At 39.0% G+C, this 25,606-nt stretch overlaps 1 protein-coding gene across 6 annotated transcripts in view; it reads left to right on the forward strand.

The window, feature by feature from the left end:
- Positions 1–25,606, forward strand: part of PLEKHG1 (pleckstrin homology and RhoGEF domain containing G1) — a 130,253-nt gene that overhangs the window by 97,179 nt on the left and 7,468 nt on the right. For all 6 annotated transcript variants that reach the window (XM_042795971.1, XM_042795972.1, XM_033011633.2 and 3 more), the window contains 13 exons: positions 1,196–1,296; positions 6,643–6,712; positions 13,996–14,042; positions 14,490–14,640; positions 15,623–15,754; positions 18,223–18,405; positions 18,494–18,589; positions 18,704–18,790; positions 20,698–20,731; positions 21,748–21,843; positions 23,097–23,135; positions 23,598–23,620; positions 24,479–24,697. In XM_042795971.1, the coding sequence (XP_042651905.1) occupies positions 1,196–1,296; positions 6,643–6,712; positions 13,996–14,042; positions 14,490–14,640; positions 15,623–15,754; positions 18,223–18,405; positions 18,494–18,589; positions 18,704–18,790; positions 20,698–20,731; positions 21,748–21,843; positions 23,097–23,135; positions 23,598–23,620; positions 24,479–24,697 (1,278 nt within the window). The remainder of the gene's footprint in view (positions 1–1,195; positions 1,297–6,642; positions 6,713–13,995; positions 14,043–14,489; positions 14,641–15,622; positions 15,755–18,222; positions 18,406–18,493; positions 18,590–18,703; positions 18,791–20,697; positions 20,732–21,747; positions 21,844–23,096; positions 23,136–23,597; positions 23,621–24,478; positions 24,698–25,606) is intronic.

Here is a 25,606-nt window from a genome sequence, read left to right on the forward strand (position 1 = left end):
GGGCATCTAAAATCCAAAAGTCAGATCCATTGTTGATCCAAACCCTTTGCCTTCATGGGATTTACATAGAGAATAAATCTTGGTCAATATATGTGCTTTGTAATACATTTTTCTTTACAGCTCTGGGACACAGCTATATCTTTGAAGTTTTCACGGTCTCATTGATATTTTGCAGGGCTCCTTCCTTGCAGTGCTGTGGAATGTAGTGTTGCTTTTGAGGGGTTGCCACACCACATTGTCGAGCCCCAGGCTAAGGGATTTTATTTATTTTTATTTCATATTGTTTCAGCTGTTTTCACTTTTACTTTATTTCCATCCTCCAGCAGAATTTCTTCGTAAATGTGGCCCATTGGTTTTCTTGGATTATGAGTAGCTAAATAGCCTGCTGGATTTGTTTGCCCTTATCTGAGAAATTTTAATACTGTAGCAGCAACAGAATGAAAGGTGACACTTCAGGAGCTAAGCTGTTACCAAAGTGGGGGAAGAGATGGGAAGGTTGTTCTTCCAGAACACCGCTGATCTGAGCTTTTTTTAGCTGTCTTATTCACAATCATTTAAAGTCCCTGGATGAGATACTGTCACTCTTGTAAATGCAAAAGGAAATCTTTGCCAGAGTGTATAGCAATGTAATTTGGAATGTAACTGTATGTGTGATTAAACTGCATGCATGTATATACATTGAGCTCTGTCCTCTACAAACTCTGCATTCTTAAGTATGGTTTTTAATAAAAATATTTTTGCAGTGATTGCTTTTCTGAGCCTCTGTTGCTTGTGTGTTCTCTGCTCTTCATTATATAGGTTTTCTGTTACTAAGACTGCATTAAATGACATTCTTCATCTCTTATTTTGACATTTTATTGTATTTGGGCAAGTTAAACAATCAATTAAATTATCATTGTGACTGAAATCTGAATACATTTGTAGATCAGTAGCAAGAGATAGGTTGGCCGTCCTGTCCTAAGGGCTATAACTTAATGTTCAGTCTTTTGTTATTTTCTTGGTTTCAATGAACAGATAAGTACTGTTACCTTTTATAATAGAGTGACTGTTCACAGAGGGGCTACTGAAGGCTTTGCTGTAATAATAAGGTGAAACTGATATGAAGAGACTCATCTTGTACAATAAAATGTAGCTCTGTTTACTGGTCTAGAAAAGGAGGAAATGTCTGAAGGCTTCATTCTCATTTGTCTTGTAGGATTACCTTGACTGTATCACTGATCAGACCAAGCTCTCCCTGGGGACAGAAGAGCGATCAGCCCTGTTTGGAAACATACAAGATATCTACCGTTTCAACAGGTAAATTCATATTTACCTAAATGAAAACAGTTCCATAGCCTGCGTTAATGGGAAGGGAGCAAACCAAGCAAATACTCTTTAATCACTTTAATACAGCTAAGATATACAAACTGAGAAATGGTCTATCTTTGATTCTCAGCAGGGTTGGTTTGCTGATATCAGACTTTATTTTTAGCTGTTTATTTTATGAAACAAATGTGGTCTCCATTTACTTTTTTTGTTTTCATGCTGGGTATTTCCATGAATTTAAGCCTAACCTGCTCTGTGTCCTTACTGAGCCTAATGCAAGACCACTGTTAATTAAATTCTTGCCTTACTAAATAGACGTCATTTTATTCCTACTATATTGAGTCCTTTTGTGTACTGATATATATTACCCAAATCTGGCTTTTATAGTGTTTTGTATGACTAGAAACTCCTTGAATTAATTTCTCAAAACTGTGTTCATGTACCTTTCCATTTTTGAAGGCTTCTGTTCAGTATATTTACAGCCTTCTCTAAAACTCCACATATGGGATTCTAGTGTATATGGGGAGTCTGAAGTAAAATTTCTTGCTTTTATAGCTAGTGCCACATTGTGTGGGACCTGCAGTATCTGGAGTTTTAGGAGCATGCTACTGTTACTTTTGTCTGAATCCTCTGTTATTGTAAAAGTAATGAACTTACCCAGCATTTAAGGAAGACCTGAATGTTCAGTCAATGCAAGAAGTATATTGTCATAAAGTTCCCATGTCTTTTATATCCCATTACTCCTGTAAAATCTATCTTAGCTTTGCTGTAGCTGACAAAACGTCTCTCAAACTGCTGTGTTCTTTGAAGAACAATAGATAATTTAATTGAATCAAAAGAAGATTCTGAAGTGGAGGACTAGTGTCAAAGAGAATCTTCAATGTTTTTCCATCATCATGGGAAGCTACTTTAAAGTCCTTCAGCTCCTGGGATCACTGTTCAATATCAAAGGGAAAAGTGGGGACGGATCTATTCAGTACTTACAAAGATGAAAACTAAAATTTTTTCCTGAAAGTTAAAACAGGTACTGCATAGTAATGGAAATACACTTAACTAGAAAGCTGCTGTGTCCTGCTTCAGCTACAACAACTGTCTTGACTGCATGTCTAACATGATGGAAAATACATAGTGGTAGCCTGATCATGTTTTTTAGAGCCATGAGACAATGACTGTGAGGTTACAGCTTCCTAGTGGTCAAAGGACAGAAAAAAACAGGCCTGGCCATTATGTTTTCTGATCCTTCAAAAGCTAGAGAAATGGCAGACTTGGTAGCTAGGACACATTTATAACAGCATTGTTGCAAATATTATCTGATAACAATATCTTCAAGTATGATCAGTCATTATACAGAATAATTGAGTTGCAAAAAGAGATTTGCAGATGTTAGAAGAAAAAAAAAAAAAGAAAAAAAAAACAGTTTGGGGCAGTTTTAGAGATAGATGTGTTACAATGGTTAAAACTCACTGGAAAGTTGTCCAAAGGCTCTAGTAAATTACTGATGGATTTCAGGCCTTCTAATTTAAAATTCTGCATGGAAATTGTGAGCTTTTAAGACTGAAAATTCATTGTAGATCCCAATATAGCTTCAAGGATTAAGTTCATTCCTGTGTGAAACTTGGCACATAGCTTCTGGGTCCTAAACAGACGCTAGAGCCTTTTTATTTGCTTTTACCTTTGAAAAAGGTCCATTTGGCAGTTCTGTGTTAGTAGTTTCAGATGACTTTTGTGAGCATGATTTTATAGTTAATTACCTTGTTTTTCTCAACTTTGACCGTTAATCAATGATCAAAGGTTTTAGTCTTGGGGTTTTTTGGACTTCGTATAGATCTGAGAAATTTAATTTCAGTAAATAGGAATTTCTTTCAGCTAAACTACTTATGATTTTTAGATGTTGTGTCAAATGGCAGAAATGATGGTCAGGATGGTAACTGCTAGTCCTGTGACTATGATCTCTTTTTGGAAAGCTATTTATTAAAGCAAAATCACTGACTGTATACTCGTCCCCCAGTCCTGCTCTGTCTCTTGGTAAAGGCTCCCCTGCTATTTATTTATATGAAAGGGGGAAGTGTTCTCTAAGTCAGCATTTGCTGCCTTTTTTCCCTGCCTTCTCCTGTTGAGATTCTTGTCAGTGTCAGTTTAGGATAAATTCTCCATCCGCTACCATGACTCAATTCTGAAATGGGAACTCTGCAGAGGAACGTGCTCAGGTTTAGTACTTCTACCAACACTCAGATGATCTTGGGATAGGCCAGGCTGAAACCTCTGCTGCTGACACAGATCATCTTCTGTGATCCTTGTCCATCAATGACTACTGAAGCACACAAATACAGCGCAGGGCATTTTCTGTAACTGCCATCTTCAGTAGTTCCTGTGCTCTGAGCTTCACAGTGGTAAGGTCTGACTTGTTAGGAGGAACCTTCATAAAGCCTGTAAGAGCTCACCTTCAACGGAAAAGTTTTTTTTTGTGAGTGGAAAGAAATTAGTCTTGGCCACAAGATTTTTGTGACAATGAAGTTATATCAAGGCTAAATTCTCTTGGTTGTTGTTTACTTTCTACTGAAAGTCTGAACTTTTCAGATTAATTTTCCAGAACTTTATACAGTAAAAGTATGCTACTATGAAGACCAGATTGTGCCTACTATGTCCATTTTTGTTTTGAATGCTGTGCTCTGTCAGGCATTGAGAGAATGAAGTTTTTCAGAGATGCTGTTACTTTAGCATTTATGGCTAGTCTAAGCATTACTTGGTCATCAACATTTTTTTTTTTTTTTTGTCATGGGTTCAGGATAAACCATGCTGTTTCCTTCCTGTGTCTTTCCATCCCTTCCATTCCACCAAAATGGCCTGTCTGATGTTCCTGTCATTACTATCTCTCACTCTAATACAGATCAAAACAGAGGAGAAAAATACTTATGCCTTGTTTTAAAATGGTATGGTGATGATACAAAATTAATAACATTTTTTAAAAAGTGCCTTGCCTGATGTGTTTATCTCACCCCTCTTGACCTCCTGTAGTTAACTTGATACTAACTGGCACTTTGTCCTATTGCAAGTCTTCACCCACAGCGGGAAGGTAAGTGTATTGACTTGAACATAATTTGTACTCCAAAAATGAAAGCATCCTAAAAGACATTGTTATGAGACCTCTATTAATTTGACTCCAGCCCCTAATAACCCAAACTGTATAACACAGTATGTGGTCTTAGATGACACTGGCACCTGTGGCATGCTTCAGTCTGAGTCTGATTCGTGATTCAGCTGCAAGAGCATGGTGTCCCTCTGACGGTGCTCCCTCCTGCTCCCTGCCTGCCTGGGTGGTTGGCACGAGCCAGTCGCAGAGGCCAAGAGCTGTGGTACCATCTGTGAACAGCATAAAACTTTTGGAGTCAGGTGAGGGGAACTAATGTTTTTCTCTATTGCTGCTTCTGCCTCCTTCCAGGTACATAGACGCAGCCTATAGTAATAGCCCTGCTTTTTCATATATCAGACTGGTATTATAGGGATTTATTTAAGTTTTTCACAATTCCTGGTCGTGACAGATTTGATATTTTTACAGTGGCAGGATGTTCTTACTAAGCCCATTCTTACCAGCCAGGTGAGACAGAAGAGAGTGCAGTATAGGTAACAAAGTCTTTGAAAGTGCAGCCCTTACGCTAGGGGCTTGTGCTAAAGACACAAGCCACTGTCATTTTTACTGCATAAACTTGGACTCATTGCATTAATATATAAAATCTTTTAAGTGTTGCATTATTGTATCCTGTAGGAGAAATAATGTGCTATTGTAGGAGACCAGTAGGAATAAATTGGCAATCAAGGTGCTACATAGTCTAAACCATCAGGAGAACGAACGTCTGCCTGCTGGACAGCAGGAATCCTCCGAGCCTGTTCAGCATGGTTGATGTTATTTCTAAAACTCATGTGTGGAACACAGTCAATCATCATAACTGATGGTTATGGTCATCGTTGCTACAGCTTGCTTCTTTTGCTGATGTAAACGAGCTTCATGAGTGTGGGGTATCAAGCAAGGGTCATATTTTTATTCCTACTTTGATGAAGGGAGAAATTGAGGTGTGGAGGTTAAATTGTTTCTGTATAGAGTGACTTAGTGACCACTGAACCTAAAGTCTGTGTCTGTCTTTGTTCCCTGTGACTAATTGCTGATTTCTCCCCTTCCTTCCTCCAGTAATTAGAGAAGCAAAGAGCAAGTCAGGAAACTTTTCTGGTTTACTTCTTTTATTACTTACAGAGGGAAATTGTGTCTGCTTAGAGGGGAAAAGGGTAGTTCCCTAGGTACAGGTTTAGCAACTCTTAGGCAAAACTCGTTCAAGGAACCAGCTGTGAACTGGGAAAAAAGTAGCCCTAAACGGAAAGTTATCTAATGAGAAGGGGGGGATGAAAAACAGTTCTGTCAGAGAATACTTTGGCAGAAAGCTCAGTTTCTTCTCTTCTTTTTTTCTGAGTACATCTTTCAGTGAGACTAAAGATGAATTGGGTCAAGGAGAGACCTTTAAGGTTTTATTCTTCTGCTTGAACTCTCTTCCACAGAACTGGCTTTTGAGAACCGAGTTGCATACAACAGTGAACATGCTCCCTTATTGCTTTGCTCCTGTTACAATGAATTCATTTCCTACTTGGCATGTCAGAATTATAAAATCTTCTCAGTAAGATTTTATGTTTATGCATGTAGAATTTATATATTGGCTTCCAGAAGACTTTTTCCAGGCTAACCATTTTTCTTCGGTGAAGAGACCCAGTAAAGGTAGACAAATTTTCCTGAGTGAGCTTATTATCATTCTTACCATATGTGTAATACATCCCTGGTTCTCCTCTATGTTTTTCAGACCAGCTTCTCATCTCTTGCAGTCAAGTAAAGCTCCTAGAACATGCAGAGTCTTCATAGGACAGGGCACATGCTTCAGTATCTTTTAAATTTTATTAGTTCTAAATCATGTTGGTTGATATACAAGCTACACAACTGACTACACCACTATGAGTATCATAGAAGAGCTGACAATCTGAAGGAAGGGGCTCAGCTTTGCTTAGGAGATCCACAATCCATGGTCATTGTGATGACCGGAATTTTTAAATATGTGGGAATACTATTTCCTTAGAGTGCTTTTCTGCCTCCAAATAAAAAAACCCAGCAACTATACATCTAGGGGGGAAAGGGGCATCAAAGGGGTTCTTGTTCCCTTTTTAGGATGCCCTGCATTGTTAAGTGCTTTGGGCATCACTAACATGAATGATAAAGCACTGTCTGAATATATCCGCGTATACAAGTGTGTCTATTCTAAGATGTGCCATAATTATCTTTCCCTTTCCTGTTCTTTGTTTTAGTGAACTTCTGCAAGATTTGGAAAACTGTGAAAATGATCCTGTGGCTATAGCAGACTGTTTTGTTTCCAAGGTAAGTAGCTACTGCATGAGTCTACAGCACAACACAAGTTACGGAGTGATACGGGGGAAATAAGATTAATTTATTAGCTTTTGAGACCTAATTCTGACAGCTCGTATGATTTCAACCAAGGAAAATTAGCAAATCTATGGAAAGGGAAGGAATTTCTCTTAGTAGGTGATAGGGATGTGCCTCTGATTTGCATTTTTAAACAATAAAGAAAAAGGTGATATTTTCTTCATTAAGTCTATCTGAACTGGAGGAGCTGTTGATCTAGAATTCATTTTTAGATCTGTTTTTGTGGAGTATTACAGGGATTCTTTTTTGTCCTTCTTTTTTAATATAGGTGATCAAGTGGTACTCCAGTTATGCCTTGTCAACTTAAAAAAACCTAGAGAATACAACTTGGCTGCATTTTTAAAAAAGGCCATGATCTTAACATACTTGTAGCCATATTGTTTTCGGACATTCCTGTATTTCCAGCAGTCATACCTTTAATTTCCTTTTTAAAGGGGATAGCCCAAACCCTAGCCTTAAGATTCAAATCTCATTCTCTCTGAAATAGTTTGAATTTTTTGAACATTCTTTATTCTGTTGGGTAATTCTGAAACCAAAAAGTTATGGAGAAGGAGAAGTTGTTATGTGCAGGAGAAATACAGGGAACCAAAGTAAGTGTCCTTCATTCTAGGAAATGTAAAGAGCCAGTCAGGGAGAAAGGGCATGGCTATAATGGGTACAGGTGACCCTATTTCACTGCAGACTTCACCAGAGAACCTAGATATGCTTTGAATCTGTAGAGCCCAAATGTGATAAGAAACAATGCCATCTCCATGGTATTTCTGGGGGAAGTGAAAGAGAGGGTGTGTAGTTGTTTAAATTTGGATAATCTCTCTGTAGATGTGTTTGCCTTTTTCCATTAACAACAAAAACCCAAAGACCAAACCAAAACAAAAAAGCCAAGCCCTGTCATGTTTTATGCTTTGTCCTGATCTCAGTATTGCAGCACCAAGCATTCAATGTAGTAGGTCTAATACAAGGATTTTAGGATTAACTGGACCACCCTCTCATGGTGGTCCAGTAATTTGTTTGGCACTGTTGTGACACAAGGGATTTTGTTGTAAAGGGGACTGATGATACCAGCTAAGTGCTGCTGGTTCCCTGGATCAATTGCTTGAGTCGAGTTTGAAAAACTAGTAATTGATCCTTTGTAAGCACCAAGAGATCTCAGTGTTGGCATCACTACTACAAAAGTAGGATGTATTTTTGTGTCGTTGTTTGAGCCTGGTTGGCATCTAAACGCCACGCAGTTGCTCACCCACCCTCCCCTGACTTGGGAATGGGGAGGGAATCGGAGGGACAAAGGGAGACTCGCGGGTTGAGATAAAAACAGTTTAATAACAGTAACAGAATAATATGGTGACAGCAGTATCAGTGGGTAGTGTACCATACAGCTGCTCACCACCCACCGACCGACCAACACCCATCTGCTCCCGTCTGGCGATCCCGAACACAAAGACGCCGCAGCCACACCCCCGGAAGTGAGAGCCCCTCCCGGCCCACTCCTGCCTTTATATAGTGAGTGTGATGTCACATGACATGGAATATCGGCCAATCCGGGCCCAGCCCTCCAGCTGTGCTCCCCCCGCCCCCGCACACAGGCAAGGGCTCTCGGGCCTGGAGAACCCCTGGGGTCTCAGGGTGCTGCAGCACTCCTCCAGCTACCGAAACGAACATGAACTTTATTCTAGCCTGAACCAGGACATTTTGCCCTATTGCAATTAGGTTTATGGAATGTTGTTATTGCTCCAAATAGCCTACATTGAATTGAAGGAGAGGAAATGGGATGACGTCAAGTGCAAAGTCCTGCTTCTGAAATGGAGTAACCGCATGTGCACACTGAGTCTGGCTGACTAGGAAACAGCTTAGCAAATAAGGATCTGGGGTCCTGGCTGGTAGATCTGTCTGCTGTGTTGCTTGCTTATAGCTGGGACTGCTGAGAATACTCCTGGCTGGGACATGAAACAGAGGTGGTGCAATGATAATAACAAGTCCAGGAAAAAGTTGGGCTCTCAATCATATTGGCCAGAAGAAAGAACTTTTCTGGTAGATTTTCTGGCCATTAGTTCAAAAATCCATCTGCATATCATTGCTTATGCTTTTTGTTCCCTTGTCAAATGCTTTTAGCATTTGTATTATTGGCAGGCAACTGCCTGATGGCTCAGAAATTGCTAGAGATTGCAGTCCTAATGAGCATTTTTTAGCTTCATCCAGACAAGTGCAAACACTTAAAAGCAAAATCAAACAATACCAAAATACCCCACAGTTCTGGTTTTGGCCGTGAAGATGTCATTACAGCAACTGCTGACTGTCTTAACAGACTCCAATTGTCCATTCTTGGTTGCTTGTATCTTCCCGGTATTGAGTAGTGGAAATAAAACTGCCTTCTTTGGCAGTATGTAGTCCTTCAAGTCTTACGGGACTTTGGCCATTTATTGTTCAATTTCTTCGAGTGTGCTAGATCTTCACTGAGAGTTAAGCATGGGGATAATATCGTGCTGAAGTCATAGCTCACAGCCTGTGCTAATGGATGTAGCTCTGCTGGAGCTTCTTTAATGCTTCCAGTGGAAGTGTGCTTCGGTTACATGAGCTCTGGATCTAGGGCCATTTCTTTCACCCTGCTGGTTCAACCTTGAATACCATAGCTTTGAGGACTTTAAACATATACTCACATTTTCACTGTAGGTACTGTACTTGCTTTTTTGCATTTCATGAAACTTGGTAACTGCATAAAGTAATAGCCATTTCTTTCTTCAAGATTCATGTGAAATGACACAAAGTTGGTTTACATGCATAACAGAACAGTTATGGTGAAAGTAACTCTGCCGCTTGTTGGAACTAAAATGTTTTATATTTGTGTAAACATGTAGGGAGCTTAATTTTTTTAAGGTCTGGTTTTGGACTGTATTTGATAGACTGTTTCTTTGAATTTGACTTTGTTATTTGGTTTTGCTCAATAAAATTTGTTGCATAGCATATTATACTTTGTTCACACAATCATACATCACTGATTTCTTTGTATAACTTTCATGCTTGAGTAGTAAACAGACTTGCAACTTTTACTTCTAAGGGAAGTACAGTAAGGATTATCAAATCACATTAGCTCACTGTGAACAAAACCTCATCGTTGTGGATTTGAGTTTTTATCTAAACATTTGTTGTGCTGAGTGTCCAAAGTAAATCGCTCCTAAAATGACAGCTTTTACTTGTTAACAGACTTCAGCAAGATGTCTTTAGTGTAGAGTAGCCAGTGACATGAAACTAGGAGATAAAATAGCCATGCAAAGCTATGACTTTATAGAAATAGAAATATTTAATAACAACTTACAACATTGTATTAAATCCCTCTGCTTCCAGATATTTTGATTCGTTAATAACTCACACAAATGCAGAAAAGCATACTTTTTTAAACCGTGTCTGGTCATGACTTTTCTGCCCCAAGATGCAGATGGTGCAGTTGGGTATTTGTTTAAACAACGTGGGGTGGGTGCTGCATGGAAATAACCTGCTGCTGAGGGTAGTGATGTACTAGTTTAGTTTCTACCAGCTCTGGTCCTGTCTCTTTGTCTGGAGGAACTGTACTAACTCGAGTATGTTATATGTCTTGGAGATGTTTTGTTGGTTATAATCAGAGGCTGATAAAAGGGTTCCAATGCAAACCTAGCTATAGCTTAATTATTCACATAAAAGATTGTTTATAAGTTTTCTTGCCAACATAGTCTTTCATTTTCATAGTAACGATGCCAATGTTAATTAGAATATTGACTTCAGTATTCCACACGTTTATGTTTAAGTGAGTTGTTGTAAAGGAGAGCTTAATTTTGGCACATCGCTCTTTTCACTCAGCACCCCAGAAATGCAGAACATATGTTTTCTGAAAGACATACCAACAGCTTAACCAAGGGGAAAGGGAGAATTACTCTAATCTAGCATCTCATTAATGAAGAAGAGATCCAGGCAATTGGCTTCAGTTTACACTCTGACTCACCTCATTTTCTTAGTCTCCATTTTCTTTTAAAGTGCCTTTTATTGCTGTAAAAAAGCACAGTGCACCGAGAGTTAAGAGAAGATCAGGGATATAGCCACATGCTTGGCACTTCAGGTGGAGGAGACGCTCAGTGAATTGATTCAGCAGCAGGGGACAAGCCAAGTATAACCAGGATCTGCTCGCTTCTGGCTTTGCACTTGAGGGTAATTTGTAGTCTGTGCAGAGGAACTCTCAGCGTGGTTCTCAGTTTTTGCACCCTCTACCATAACAGCTTTGGGGCCCCAGATTAAAAATGATCTCTATAGCGATTCCAGTCTCCCTGCAGAGATGAGTTTTGATCAGGTTTGGAGGCAGTTGAGGTGAACAAAATAACTTTCAAGCTGAGTAAGTTTTAGGAATGTCCAAAGAAAAAGTGATGAGCAGAGCTGGCATTTCACTTACAGTGTGAAAGTATTGATAGAAATATATTAAATTCATCTTAGTCCTGGTTTTTCTGTTGCCTCTGAACACAGTTCACAGCATTGGCTTTAGTTTGCCTGGCCTGTGCCCTGATGTGCTCTCTGGGGAGGCTGCTGCGGAGCAGAGATGAGCTGAGTGTGTGAACTAAAAGTCTCTTCTCTGACCATGCAGAGGTGCTTGATGCATATCAACAGCCTCATTCCAGAGGCAAAGTACATGTAATTGACTTTCTACTGGCATTATGCTCACACAGATTGGTAGAAGCAAATGCTCTTAGTAAAAGTAAATGCTTTCTGATAGTTTCGTGTGATGAAATGAGCTGTGATGCAATGAAGCAAGTACACATATAAGTGCAGTGTGAAATTTGGCATCATGTCAGTTGAGAAAGCAGGGATGATTGTGAAACCATTCTTAAAGTTTTTAGAGGTGTCAAGGGCATGAGACAATACATTTTTATTTTTTTTTTCATACAAGTTTGTTCTGTTTAATAGATAGACTAAAATTCTGTTAAAACCAAAAATCCTATTGCAAGTAGTTTTGATCTTGTGTAAAACAAACAAACAAACAAAAGCCCAAAACAAAAACAAAGAGTGAGAGTGTGAAAAGTCTCCTGGGGATTTCACACTTGCTTTTGATTTTGTGAGGAATGTGTGCTTAGACCACTCTGAAACCCTAAAGTGTTTGGCCTCCTTTGTTTTACAGATAATTCTTTCATTTGTTAAAAATTCAAAACAGATATTCTTTTCCTTTTTGTTTGAACAGCAGAACAATCATGTCACTATAGTTATGAGCAGAATATATATATGAAAAATAAGTCAGCACAAAATGTTCTGCACTTTGCTTATGAAGTAATTCTATAAATTGCATTATTCTGTCATTGTAGCCATAGGAATATATAACAAATTATACCAAAAGCTCCTAAACTAAACCCTTGTATTAACACATACATATATAAAATAAATCACCTTTTTTCATCATACTGAATTTCATACTAATGCTCTCTCTTAAGGACCATGATTTATTATGGGTGCCAACTAGTTTGGTAGTGAATGCTGTAGAAAATAACACAGTGTAATGTGTTTGTAGTGCTCTGAGGTTTGTTAGTTCTTCATTTTGAATAGAGAGGGTTTGGAGATCTGGCCAGGGTCCCAAGCATGGACATGAACACGCTATGACATGAGCTTACTGTCTCTAGATGTGGACACGGGGTGTGGGTACACTGATGTAAAAATTAGCTGTGACAACAAAATGAGTTCAATTGTGAAAAACCAAGCTAAATCGTTTAACTGTATTTGTATCAAGACTACATTTAGTTGGTTTCCAACAGAAGAGCAATTTAATGAGCTTACAGCCCACTAGTGCGTAAATGGGAATTGCAGTCCCCTAGAGAAATATTCCTTACAAGTTTGCTTGAGTTACTTATTTTTTCAGAACAATTAATACTGAAATCCAGTAAGAAATATTGAAAAGGATCGTAATGACTTGTACTCAAGTGGAGTAGCATCTTACTTTATACGGGGTCCTTATGAATCACTGCTCAGTGGAGGAATGAATGGCACAGCCTGCTTTACCCCTGTGAGAGGGGAAGGGAGCAGTATTGTTGGAAACGGGGAAGGGCACTGCCTGAGCTGGCTCTTTCTGATGAATGGCCAAAAAACCACCAACAATGAGAAACAAAAGCCACAGACTGAGTCAGCCCTCTCCCCAAGCGGTGCAGCTCCTCAGAGCACTGTTGCCTTCTGTGAGGGCAGATACTTGGTCTCGCCATTCACGAGCAACCACCCCTTGCAAAGCACAGCTATTGTGCTGCAGAATGCCGGGGTCTGTTCTGGAGATGCTTTGAGTGAAAACTGGGGTCATGTTTACTACTGGATGATTGCTTTTTATTGGTCTAGGGCTCACGAAAGAACAAGTAATTGATTTTGGGAGCACTTTGCTGTTCTGCGGTGCTTTCGTAGTCTTTAGGACTGCAGCAAGCTGCAAAAAATGCATATTATTTGGGATAGAAGTTGATAGACAGATGTGAACTTAAAGCATATGGGAATGTTTCTGGAAACCTGTTTTTTCATGGAATTAAATTATGATAATTAAAGAAAAAAACTTATGCCAAGGAGGAAAGAAGTAAAACTCAGGCTTTTGCTCTGAGAAGCTTGGCAGTGTTATGTGTGGGCAATTTCACTGTGACAAGCAAGTGTGGAAACCCATCTAAATCTAGTTAAAACTTGTTTGGGTAATAGCTGTCTACTTTCACAGAGTCATAATTTACTTTAAAAAAAAAAATAATCACTTTTGTGGCTTCTAGTTTTTACGCTTCGACTGTGTTTAAATATGAAAGTATTTATAGTTTCTTGAAAATCACACACTGAACATAACTTCCAAAATTTACTTCTCTCAGTAAACAGTTGCGTGCTTTAGCACACAAAAAATTAGATACGTGCAAATCACCTGTTTGAAGGGTGGTGGTGGTGGTGTTTTGTTTTGTTTTGTTTTTTAAGATGCATAGATTGTCATAAAGGACCTTGGAGGTTCTGTTGCAAAGCCACTTGCTTTATCTCTATGTAGGTTTCCTTGTTTCTTCCTTCAAGTAAAGGAAAAATCTTGCCCCAGACCCCGAAAGTTAAATTAAATTAATAGGTTTCTGGTAGTGTTAGGACTATCACAGTGAAAGTAGAGAATTCATCAGTCAGGAACTATAGGACATGTTGTCTTGATGTCATCATCTTTATCTTGCACACATGTTAGCTGCTAGTTTGACAAAATCTGAATATATAAACCTTTCCTCCACATGCAGAGTGAAGATTTCCACATATATACGCAGTACTGCACCAACTACCCAAGGTAGGAATTCTGGGTTTCCTTTCTTCATTTGTCTCTTGGCCAGTTTATGTAATGCAAATTAAAGTCTATACAAAAAAATCAGCATCTTCCCCTCCAAAATTGGAGGAAGGGTCAAGGAGTTTACCTTTTTTGTAAAAAAAAAATATGCTCATCTGAAGTTTTGTTCTGACTGTTCTTGTCATTCATTGCTCTTATCCTCCTTTAGAAAATTATGGTCTTATTTTTCAGTGCTCCAAATATATAATTCCCGGTAAGAGAGAGTGGTTTCATTTCAAGAGAAAGCATCGGTGAATGCACAAATAACAGTAAAAAACCCCACCAAAACACAACAGAAACAGCACTGATTGGATTAGGAACCTGCTGTCCTCTTTTACAAGGGGAGGAAGAAACAGTTCTTGACTACTTATGGAGGCAGCGTGTCTTAAAGCTCTGTATTGATGTTCCCAGGTCCGTGGCTGTGTTGACAGAGTGCATGAGGAACAAGGTGTTGGCCAAGTTCTTCAGAGAGCGCCAGGAAGCGTTGCAGCATTCTCTGCCCCTGGGCTCCTATCTCTTGAAACCCGTACAGCGCATCCTCAAGTACCACCTGCTTTTGCACGTAAGTACCCAATAGAGATGTATTTAGTTTAGGGCTGCTGCACGTCGAAGTTCCTGCCTCTGGTACAAGGCTTGATGGCTAGAGAGGTTCTGTGTTTCCTTGAATGCTCTTTCTTTTGGGGGTGTGTGATTTCTATATATGGAGACTGCTTCTGTCTTCGTCACTTCACAGAATGTGCATATATTTGGAGTGGGGAATTTCTGGTAGTTGCTTTAGACATATTGAATCAGTCTGTGCATCCAAATAATTTCCAAATAATTAGCTTTTTTTTTTTTTTTTTGAAGATTCTTGTCACAGTGAAACACTTTCATACACAAATTTATTGTTCCAATGAAAAACAGCATTTTTCCACATGTTGCAATGCTGGGGGTGGTTGAAAGAAGGACTAAAGACATATAAACACCCTGATTGGTAAGAATTATTTGGAGAGGAATGACTGAGGAAGTGGGAACTCTTTCCATATTCAGTGAATTGAGTTAAGCAAGTTTCGGAAATTCCTGCTGTATTGTTAACGTTTTCCACATATGTTTCCTATTAAAGAGTCATGTTCTAGTGAAGTGTAAAGACACTGATCCTTACTTAAAATGTCTGGTGCTTTTCTGCTCTCCAACTGTAAAATAATGCCTAGAGTAATTCCATCAGGGTTGTGCAAGTGTGTAGATATGTTCTGTGTTTTAAGAAAGCTGTTAAACACTGTCTGAAAAGGTCTCCTGTCAGCATGCTGCATGTTCTTTCTGTGCCTCTCTGCTCACATCAGCTGCTGCAAATATAGTCACTGCTAAAGTGACCATAAAGGCTTGGCTTTGTTAGTCATCTTTTGTTAATTAAATTGATAACAACATACAACAGTAACAAAGGCAGGAACATTGCATTTGAGTGATCGCAATGCAAAGACAAAATAGTATAGATAAAAACATAATATTGCATCTGGCTGGAAAAATTATTTTAGAAATAATGGGACTTTTTCTCCCCCCCGTCTTAGGAAATAGAAAACCACCTCGACAAGGACACTGAGGGCTATGATGTGGTGCTGGATGCCATAGATACAATGCAGAGAGTGGCATGGCATATAAATGACATGAAGAGGAAACATGAACATGCCATCAGGCTCCAAGTGAGTTCCCAAAGAGATTTTATGGGTGTTTGTGAGCTGTTTTTTTTTTTTTTTTGTGTGTGTGTGTACATATATATATGGTTTTTGTCAATATATATACATAAAAATTGTGTGTGTATATATATAAATACATATATTTTATATATATACACACCATTAACATTTTTTAGTTTATCTTTTCTTTTAATCTTTGTCAGTCGTAATTTAGACTCCTGTTGAGTATGCCAGTGGCTGTTTGATCTTAGAAGCCATGGTCATAGCTGCTGCAGGAAAATCTCAGACATCTCTACCCTACAAGCAGCATCCTGTAAAGCATTTATTTTGCAGTAATATGGAATTTAAGATAACTTTTCTTTCTTCCTTTCCCTCAATTGTACAGCACTGCTCTACAACCCTAGGGCATGGCTTTGTTCAGAATCCTGTGGTTTCCGATTTCTCCCCTTTGTGCTGTTTAATTTTGTTTTGAGGAGTTTCTTGTGCTTCTTGTTTAAGTACTTTCCTCTTGGGCTTTTGAAGAGTCATTTTCAGTTGCTTTGTGAAAGGTATAAACCTAGAAACATGATATCTAGAAAAATGTTACCTTCACTTCAGATGAATTTTTGAGGAGAAAACAAAGGCTACACCCCGAGTAACTTTTGGCTTCAAGAGCAAGCTCTTTTGTAGATTTCATACAGTTCTGTTTCAAACTTGCCAGTGAATGACAATTTATGTTATATTTTCATCAGCAGTATTTATATTGCCTTAAGAAAACTGGGGGGATTTTTTAGTTTGTAAAAGGGAGTAATAGACTTATATCATTCCAGAAATCTGCACCATGTTATTCTTTTTCCCTTTTTTTCTTTTTAACATAAATGCAACTTATTTGCCCTCATTTTTTGCGTTGGTTTTTTTTGTTGTTGTTGTTTTTGTTGTTGTTGTTGTTATTGATGTTGTTTATGTGTAGGGAGAATAGGGTTACATTTGATAACATCTTGCCTACAGCAGTGTAACCTTTGCCACACATTGCTGGAAATGCATGCTAATGACTTCTAACAACAGTCTGCTATAAATCTGAGTAATTATAACCAGTAATATTTGGCAATAAAGAGGGTTAAATTCTTTTGGAAAAAAAGCATTATCTTTTTTTAATTTATTGAGCTCTGTTGGCAAATGTATGGGGCTGTGGAAAATGTTTATGTTCATAGTTACCCTTTAAAAAAGTAAAATCTGTTTCTGCAGCCATAAGGGTAGGTTTTCTGTGGGCTATCAAATTGCTGTTCAGTCTGTAATGCTGCAAGTACTGCAACAGTAGTTCCTGCGCAAAGTCTCCCTCAGCGGTGGTGGACTTGATCCCTCTGTGGTACCTTGACTTATTTGCAGGTTCCCAGAGAGATCTGATAAAATGCAACTTTTTAACTTTTTTAATTTGTTATGTTTAGATTTTTTGTTACAACAGTCTTGTATATAGTCCAAAGTGTGCTGCCTTGGGGTTTTCTTCCTGTGAATGCTCTGGGCTGCATCTGTGCTGCAAATATACTGAGATGTTTTCTAGCTGAATACTTTATTAAAGTGTAATGTCCTAGACAGACCAGTCTAGGATGAGGAAATCTGTTCCTGCTTTGCTAATGCTACCAGGTTTAAAGTCTGTTGGATGTCTTTAAAGATTGCCCAAGTTAAGGTTTAGTCTGCTTTTAGAATTTGCTGTTCTATGTCATTGACACTGACAGAAAAAACGAGCAACCCAAGGAAATAAGAATAGCCATAGCTAAGTGATACAGGCTTGTGAAGATGTTCTTAGCTGTTTCTCCAACCTTCTCTTTCTTGAGTAATAAAGAAAGTGAGAAATATCTATGGTATGTATACACATCATTAAAATTACAAATAAATCCTCATCTTTGAATGATCAGTTCACCAAATCACTTCTGGTCCTTTAGTCTTCTGAGAAACATCTCTTCAATCTGAACACCTTATGGAAGTGTTTTCTGTGATGGGCCTACAGGGCACAGACACGGCATTAGAATTCATTCAGTGTGGTCCACACAGCTCCAGGAGGGTACCCAGGGTGAGAGGGGATGTGAAGGGAGGCTGGTTAGGGACATAGAGGGGAGAGAGGCGCAGGCACGAAAGAGACTGCTGACCGAATTACAGACCATTCTCCATCTCTGCAAGTCTGGGGGGATGAGGTTGTGCCCTTTCATTACAGGCTGCCCCAGGGAGCTCAGGGATCTTTGCTGGGTCCATGCAGAGGCAGTAACCACTATTCAGGTTATTTTATTTATTTATACTTTAGTCTGGGCTTAGAAATAGGCCTCCAAGCACCTGGCTGCAACATTGCACATAACCTAGCAAGCTGGTGTATGGTGACTTTCCACTGTTGGATGCTGAGTGTTGTATAGGAGAGTGGGAACGGCCTCGGCAGATTATTTGAGTCTTCATTTCATTATGATCTCTGGAATGAATGTTGGTTGTTCTTCTTTGATCTGTTGCAGGAGATACAGAGTTTGCTCACTAACTGGAAAGGGCCAGACCTCACAAGTTATGGGGAGCTGGTGTTAGAAGGAACATTTCGCATTCAGCGAGCCAAAAATGAGCGCACGCTGTTCCTCTTTGACAAGCTGCTGCTAATTACAAAGAAGAGAGATGAAATGTTTGTGTACAAAGCTCACATACTGGTACGTCAGAGAGCAGGCGGTAACGTGCTTTCTCCGGGTCTCCCCAAAACTCCTCCGTGATTCACATCATTGCCTCTCTTTGTTACAGTGTGGTAACCTGATGCTTGTTGAAGTGATACCAAAGGAACCACTTAGCTTTAGCGTCTTCCACTACAAAAATCCCAAGATGCAACATACTGTCCAGGTATGACAGAAACCTCCATGCCCACTGGGTAGCCTGACTGATGACCATATGCTATTCCTGACCCTGCTTATAGCGCGGTAGTGCACTTTATGGTGTTACAATTTTTTTTATCAGGCAAAGTCGCAGCAAGACAAGCGTCTTTGGATTCTTCACTTGAAGAGGTTAATTCTAGAAAATCATCCTGCTAAAATTCCTGCCAAGGTAAAAATTAAAAAAAACCCCACCCACAAAACACTTCCTTGTATGTGTACTAACTTAAAGCAATCTTGTTAGCTGCAAGATGCATGGCAATTTGTGGAAGGTTAAGACTCCAGGAGGTTAATTAACATGTTGTTTCCTTATGCCTTCAAAAATTCCTCAAAATAAATGTGAAAATAAAGGCCCTTTTTGATGAGATAGCTAGCAGGCTTTATGCCAGAGAAAATGTGGCACTGATATCATACTCATAGCTGTAATGTCTTGGAGTAGGGAAACCTGGTCCTTTTATTTATGAAATCCTGTCTTAGAGATCCAGATGATGCTTCCCAGTGTAACATATTGCACCTCTCAAAGGATGTTAACCCTAGTTAACTCTTGCCATGACACAGCAGACACTGGCTCATGTGGAAGCAGGATTCTTTTTTTTCTGAGTTTACAGCTTTTTTTTTTTTTCAGTACTAATTTCACAGGTCAGTTTCCCTGAGTTTTATACTGTAATATCTAAAAAATGTTACCCGTGACTGATGTACATGGTGCTGTACCAACTCATTTTCAATAGTTCAACAAAATGGAATTATGGAAGGAAAAAAAGCCTGATCAGTTGCTATTATTAATTCTCCTCCTATCTTTTTGTTGACAGAGTTTATTGAAGGTATAATGTTTATGCTAGTATCCATGCTTACAATGCAAATACTCATTGCAGTTTATTAGGTTGTAAAAAAAATAGTACTACAGCATGATCTCAGCTTTTGTATCAAGTTTTTTTCTTTTGTCTTACTGGAATTTTTTTTATCGGTGGAAAAAATGTGTAACCAAAAAAATAATGCCATTTTCTGCTCAGAGAAATAATTTCACTTGAGAAAAGAAAAGTCTAACCAAATAATCTCTGCGGTTCTCTGCACATTTTTTTTTTTTTTTTTAATAAACCAGTAGTTGAGTCGGCCCAGATTTTGGAGGATTTAATAGTAGTCCACATATGACGCCTGGTGGACAATTACCGAACTGCACCCGTAGAAGGGAAGGCAGGTTACATAGGGTATTTTATTTTAGTTTATGTTCTTACTTATTAGCTGATGTGCTTCATAAAACATTCAGATTATTTTTCCTATTAAAAAGGAAGTGACAAATTTTAAGCAATTGCAAGATGCTTTTTATACTGGTTTAATCTTACTTAAGCTAAATGATGATTTTTTTTTTTTTTAATAGCTGTTCCTCAAGGAAGCTCTTAAAGGAAACAAGGTTGATGGCGTTTTCTGCGCCAACAGCTTCAAAGTTGAAAAAAAATAAAGGAGTTTAACTATTTGATTTTTAGGGAGGAAATGTTCCGCGAGTCACCAGAAAAAATGTGATTCCCAGATACTAGGGGCTGGTTTTGTGCTGATCCCAGTAGAATATGGAGATGCATATTGCCAGCTATAAATTCTGGGACTTGCAGAGAGATCTCTGGAGGTTTGAGCCTCCATGGAGGAGATGCAGCATGTGCAGCATGATCTCAGCCCAGCCCAGCCCCTATCTTTGAAGCCAAAGTAGTTTTTACAGTCAGATATGCTGTCACTACATCCTCCAGCAACTCCCGGCACAGGTGGGTGCCGTGGGCACATGCTCCCCGGCGTGTGCTGCCAGGAGGGAGGCGGGCGCACAGGGTAGAGCTGCCAGGTGCAGCGAGCAACAAGTTTTTGTGTGAAGCCCTGAAGATAAGCTCTGGTAAGGTCCTGACAGCAAGGCTCTTCTTTGCATGTGGGACGTGTCCAGCGCACAGAGAAAGACAGAAAATAATGCTGCTAACCATATTTATTAGTCCAAAAATTAAACTTGCTGTTGTTTATGTATACACTCATGAGTATCTGTAATACGCAACGTAATTTGTCCTTCCACTTACAATTTATCTTTTTCATTTGTTACTTTTTCAGGCCAAGCAGGCAATTCTAGAAATGGATGCTATACGTAAGTTGGTTCTTTTTCACTTTTGTTTTTAAAAAAATTAATAAAACCATCTTCAGAAGTTTGGCTTTAACTGTTGGTTTCATCTGAGATGGAAGAAGGCCAGGTTTATGCTCCTTGAATTATGACCTTGCTGGAGAACCCAAAATTGGTTGCAGATCCCATGGAGCTCTGTAGGCATTGGGCTAACTGATCTGCAACCAGCAAGTTCTGTCTCACAATGAGCAAGGAAGAGGCAGCTAAGACCTTCTGTAAACACTGGTCACTCTCTTTGCTTAATCCATGCTGACTATATGTATCATCTTTCCTGTGCTGTAGCATAAAATCCTTCTGGCTAGTACCCACTGAATGGCTAGCAGTAAGCAAATGCAGCTTGAAAAAGTATGTAGCAGCGCTACGACTTCTTCGTGCTGGCAAATCTGCAGGTGGAGGGCAGCGAGCCTTGTGCTTATATCTGAAGAGCTTACCTGTGTGTGTCGCAGCGTTAGGAGGCACACATGATGCTGCTGTCCGTCCTCTGAGTGCAGTCCTGTCTGCACGGTCCCTGCGGTTGCATCTTCTGCTTGCTGCCTTCACTGGTGCAAGCTGCGTTAACTCTTCATGTTGCCAGTGATCCCTGGCAGCTTAGAGAAATGAGAACAAATTGTCCTGTCATACAAATGCTGAGCAAGTCTTGGAGTGAAGCAGACTTGTTATATATTTGCATGGTTGTTGTTGCTGAGAATTGGTCAGGAAGGCTCTGAGTGAGGAACTGGCAAACGTGATGATGGTGGGTAAATGCTGCTGGGTTGGCCATCTGGAGCAAGGCACAACTAAATGGGCAAAGCGTTTCCATGGCTGGGTGGATAACAGCTACCCTACAGCAGCATATCTTGCTTGGGTTGCTTCGGGCACTGATGAAGTACCACTATATCAGTCATCAGGGGACAAAGGCACTGGCTCTGAAGAGAGCTGCTGATGTGTGTGAAGTGACACCTTTGTCACTCCCTTTATTCCTTGTGCCTCTGCTTGTTCCACAGATCACCCAGGCTTCCACTATAGCCCTGAGGGAGAAATGAAATCTTCTTACCAGCCTAAAGAAGGCACTGCTCCTCACAGAGTCAGAAGGAAATCAGGTAAATAAAATCCTTTACCACCAAGATGACAAAAGGAAAAACAAGCACAGTTGTTCAGGGTTGGGTGAGGCTGGGCACATGGAATTGATGTTTAACCTGCACTCCATGCAGATTTAATACAGCACAGCATCTCTCCGATAGGGATGGAACATCTTATTAAGTATTTATTTCTGTGATTTTTTTTATAATTTTTTTTATCCACTGTTTGTATGTAATTTCAAGGATATACATTCCTAATGGTGGATGCATAACGAACAGTTGGTACTTTCTAATGGATAAAAGAATGGATATGCAGGAAAGCCAGTCACATTGTTTAAATCTGACATATTTCCCTCGCCCCTTGAAATAATTTCTGTCTCAGAAGTGGTTCCATCCTGATTATGATAGGCTTCTTATTTCAAACATGATTACAATCTCTACTTAGTGTAATGTCTGCCTTATGACTAATAGACATTTGAGAGGTGGTTATGCTGACTTCTGTTGGTTTTGTTGTGTTTTTTTTTTTTTCCTTCTAGCTCAAACATACATCCATAATTACTGTTAGTTTGCTCTTGAAGCCATTGCCAATGTCTGTGTAGTTGGGTGACTTCATCTTGCAGTCACTGCGTTCTCTTCAGCCTCTTAATGACCTTTCTAATTTGGAGTGTGTAACATTGTGTACTGGTCATGACTTAAACAAGGTTCATGAGAGTATTGATGTCAGCACTTGTGTCTGAAAAACAATCAAGTTTTAATTACTTTTCAGGCATCTTCCTTTGTTTCTGAGGTGAAAGATTGCATTCCTTCATCTGCTTTGCCTGTGCTGCTTTGCCTGTAAAAGGCGTAATACAAAATACTCATGAAATGGCCTCCTATGCAATGTTCAGCTACTTATGCTTTTAAAGCCCTGCTAAGATGTCAGTACCTCATGCATATTTCTAGTATGAAACCTCCAGTAACTTAGAGCAATAACAGAGATGACCAAGTCTTTTGAAAGCAAGAATCTTGGGATGAAAATTTACATGTGGCTTGTTGTATGGAGGGCAGCTGATACTGCATTAAGAAACATGTATGTTCTTTGGTAACAGCTGTAAGTTTGACACTTCAACAAATATTTTTTTGTGAGGAAATTGGGTGATTGAGAAATGAAAATCTGACTTTCCTGAATGGGCTCAGAAGCTTAAATTTTGGTGTCCATGTTATAAAAAGTTGGTCAGGATGCCCGTAGCTTTCTTTGGGATGCTGGAGTGCTTAAACATGTTGTTGTCTTTCAGAACCCTCGTCTAGAGTCCATAAAGCTTTGAAGCCAAACGGTAAGCTACTCTATCTACTGTTTATTGACCTAGTGCTTCTGTGCTTTGTAGAACAAGTAAAGCTAGATCCTTTTCTCCTATAACTTTCCCTAAATACATTGGGGGTGGGAGGGCAGGGAGGGAGGAGGAGGAAGTGTGCAAAGAAAACAAAACGTTACTGTTTAAATCTAATGTCTGCTTGGGTCCCAATCCTGTAAACATCGTAGCTGAACATACAGAGCCTTGGCCGTTGTCAGTAGTTACTCATATCATATTAATGTTGCAAAATCAGGACCTCAAGTGGAAATGTGGTAAAGCTCATTCTTTCTCTGTTTTATCAGAGACCCTATAGTCTGTTTGCTCAATAGCTGCTGCATTTAACCCCCTTTTGGGAATTCATAATTGGGATATTAGTGTAGCATTAAAATGACTGACACCAATTTGATTATTCACTTATGATGAAGTATATATTTCTGCTTTCAGATATAAGTCCAGATATGCAGAAGGTAAGCCATTTCTAAAACTTCTTGTTTTAGCACATTCAAATGACTTAAAGTACATCATTTACCATAGAATCTGCATCTCTTGTTTGTGTTGATTTTAAGAATGGAAACAAAACCATAAATGTTGTTTAGCCTCTTCAATAAGATTACTAGAATGAAGGCAATAGAAATACAGCTATTTTGGAAATCTCTAATACAGAAAAAATGACTGATGCATATATTGTTGTGCTTTACAATACAGTACAATCTATTACTAAATCTGTAGGGTACTTAAAAATGCCAGTATAATCACAGAATTGCTGTGTATAAAGATAGTGTTTATTCTTCAGAGCATATTGTCTAAGCATGTATTAAACAAGACTGGAAAGTTTCAGGTTATTTTGATCTGTATATCGTACCTATAAATCATAATATATGACCAAACAGAGCGGATACAGCGTAAGCAGATGGAAAGGAACATTTCTAAGTTTTACATTTTCTGTAGGAATTTGTAATAAAGTTCCCAGTGCAGTTTGAAAGTCTCATATTGAATTTCAGGTCCTAAGGTTTTATTTGGAATGGAATTTAAAGTGGGTGTGTGTGCAAGATTTACAAACAGGGTACATTAGATATGACTTCACTGGGGTGCTGTAACACTGAAGCCCATGATTGGGGTGGGGGTCTTTGCATATATTTTTTTCAGTTCTAAATATTTTATGGAGAAGTACTGGTTGTTTTTCTTATTTCTTCATAAATCTCATTTCAGTGCAACTAACTGAACATAGCGTAAATGTTTTCTGTAAATCCGATGTAAAACACTGTCTTACTAAAATGTATAAACTCTATAAATTTCTAATCAAAGTTTTGTGGTGTTTTTTTAAGCGGATAAGTATTGAAGGAGCCCTATTATCTCAAGCCACCAAATTAGGATCAAATGAAGCCCTGATAAATTCTAGGAAAAAGGTTCCATTGGAACCCAGTGGGTTGGAGAGCCAATTTCAAGAGTCCATTGAGCCAGCCTACTGCAGCGATCAGGATGAAAATCCTCAGACTTTTGCTACAGAACAGATTGATGCTGATGATGAAGAAGAATCTGAACAGGTAGGAAAAAGAAGGGAAAAAAAAACCATCCTTTTTTCCTGGGGAGGATACAAGAGAGATTAAAATTATCTGTAAAACAGCAAGGAGTCAGGAATGTGTTACAGGTGTTTACAGCTTTCTCTCCTTAGAAATATTTTTATTTAGACCTCACATGACACTCCATTGCACTTTACAGAGAAGATGTAAAATTAGCTTCTCTACAGAGGAAGAAATCCTCACTGCTTGAAAGAGATTTTACTTAGTCCTTTGCAGTCCTCAAGCCTAGTTCTGACAGAAAGCTATTGCTTTTACCTGTTGCACACAACTGACCTTTCCTTGCTTCTCCAGCTGATGCCATAAAAGAAACCATTTCAGGTCAGATGCAGGAACAGTGCCTTCAGGTCTGCAAAGCAAGGACTTGAATACTAAGTTAAGATTCAGGCACTGACACATGTAATGTGATGTTTCTTGATGTGTGAGCTGCTGGCAGTAGCTAGGAACATGGGAACTTTAATATGAGAAGTTGTGAGTAGGATTTCTGAAAATGAGAATCTTTATCTGTTACTACTGCACAGGTGGTAGTTTTCCTCACTCTTCATGATGTTTCTACATGTATAGTACTTCTGAAAGACTAAAAGCCCGGCTTGGAAATATGGATATATTAAAGAATCTAATTTTTCAGTTTGGTTTAGTTGATGATGAGATCATATCCTTGTGTGGTCCTTTTATTTTGTGAATTATCCAAAACCCATTATTGAAATTCTCTTTGAAGCTTACTGCACATTTCTTCTTTGAAATTACACTATTTGCGTTGTAAATCTTTGATTAAATAGAATCTCGTATCAGCATAGTGCAGTATCTTGTAGTTCTCCCTCTTCTGACATGATTAAGAACAAAAGAATGAGTAAGTGCTAAATAATATCATTATAA

Source organism: Tyto alba, unplaced genomic scaffold (genome assembly GCF_018691265.1).
Source record: "Tyto alba isolate M040663 unplaced genomic scaffold, T.alba_DEE_v4.0 Super-Scaffold_22, whole genome shotgun sequence".
Lineage (NCBI taxonomy): Eukaryota > Metazoa > Chordata > Aves > Strigiformes > Tytonidae > Tyto > Tyto alba.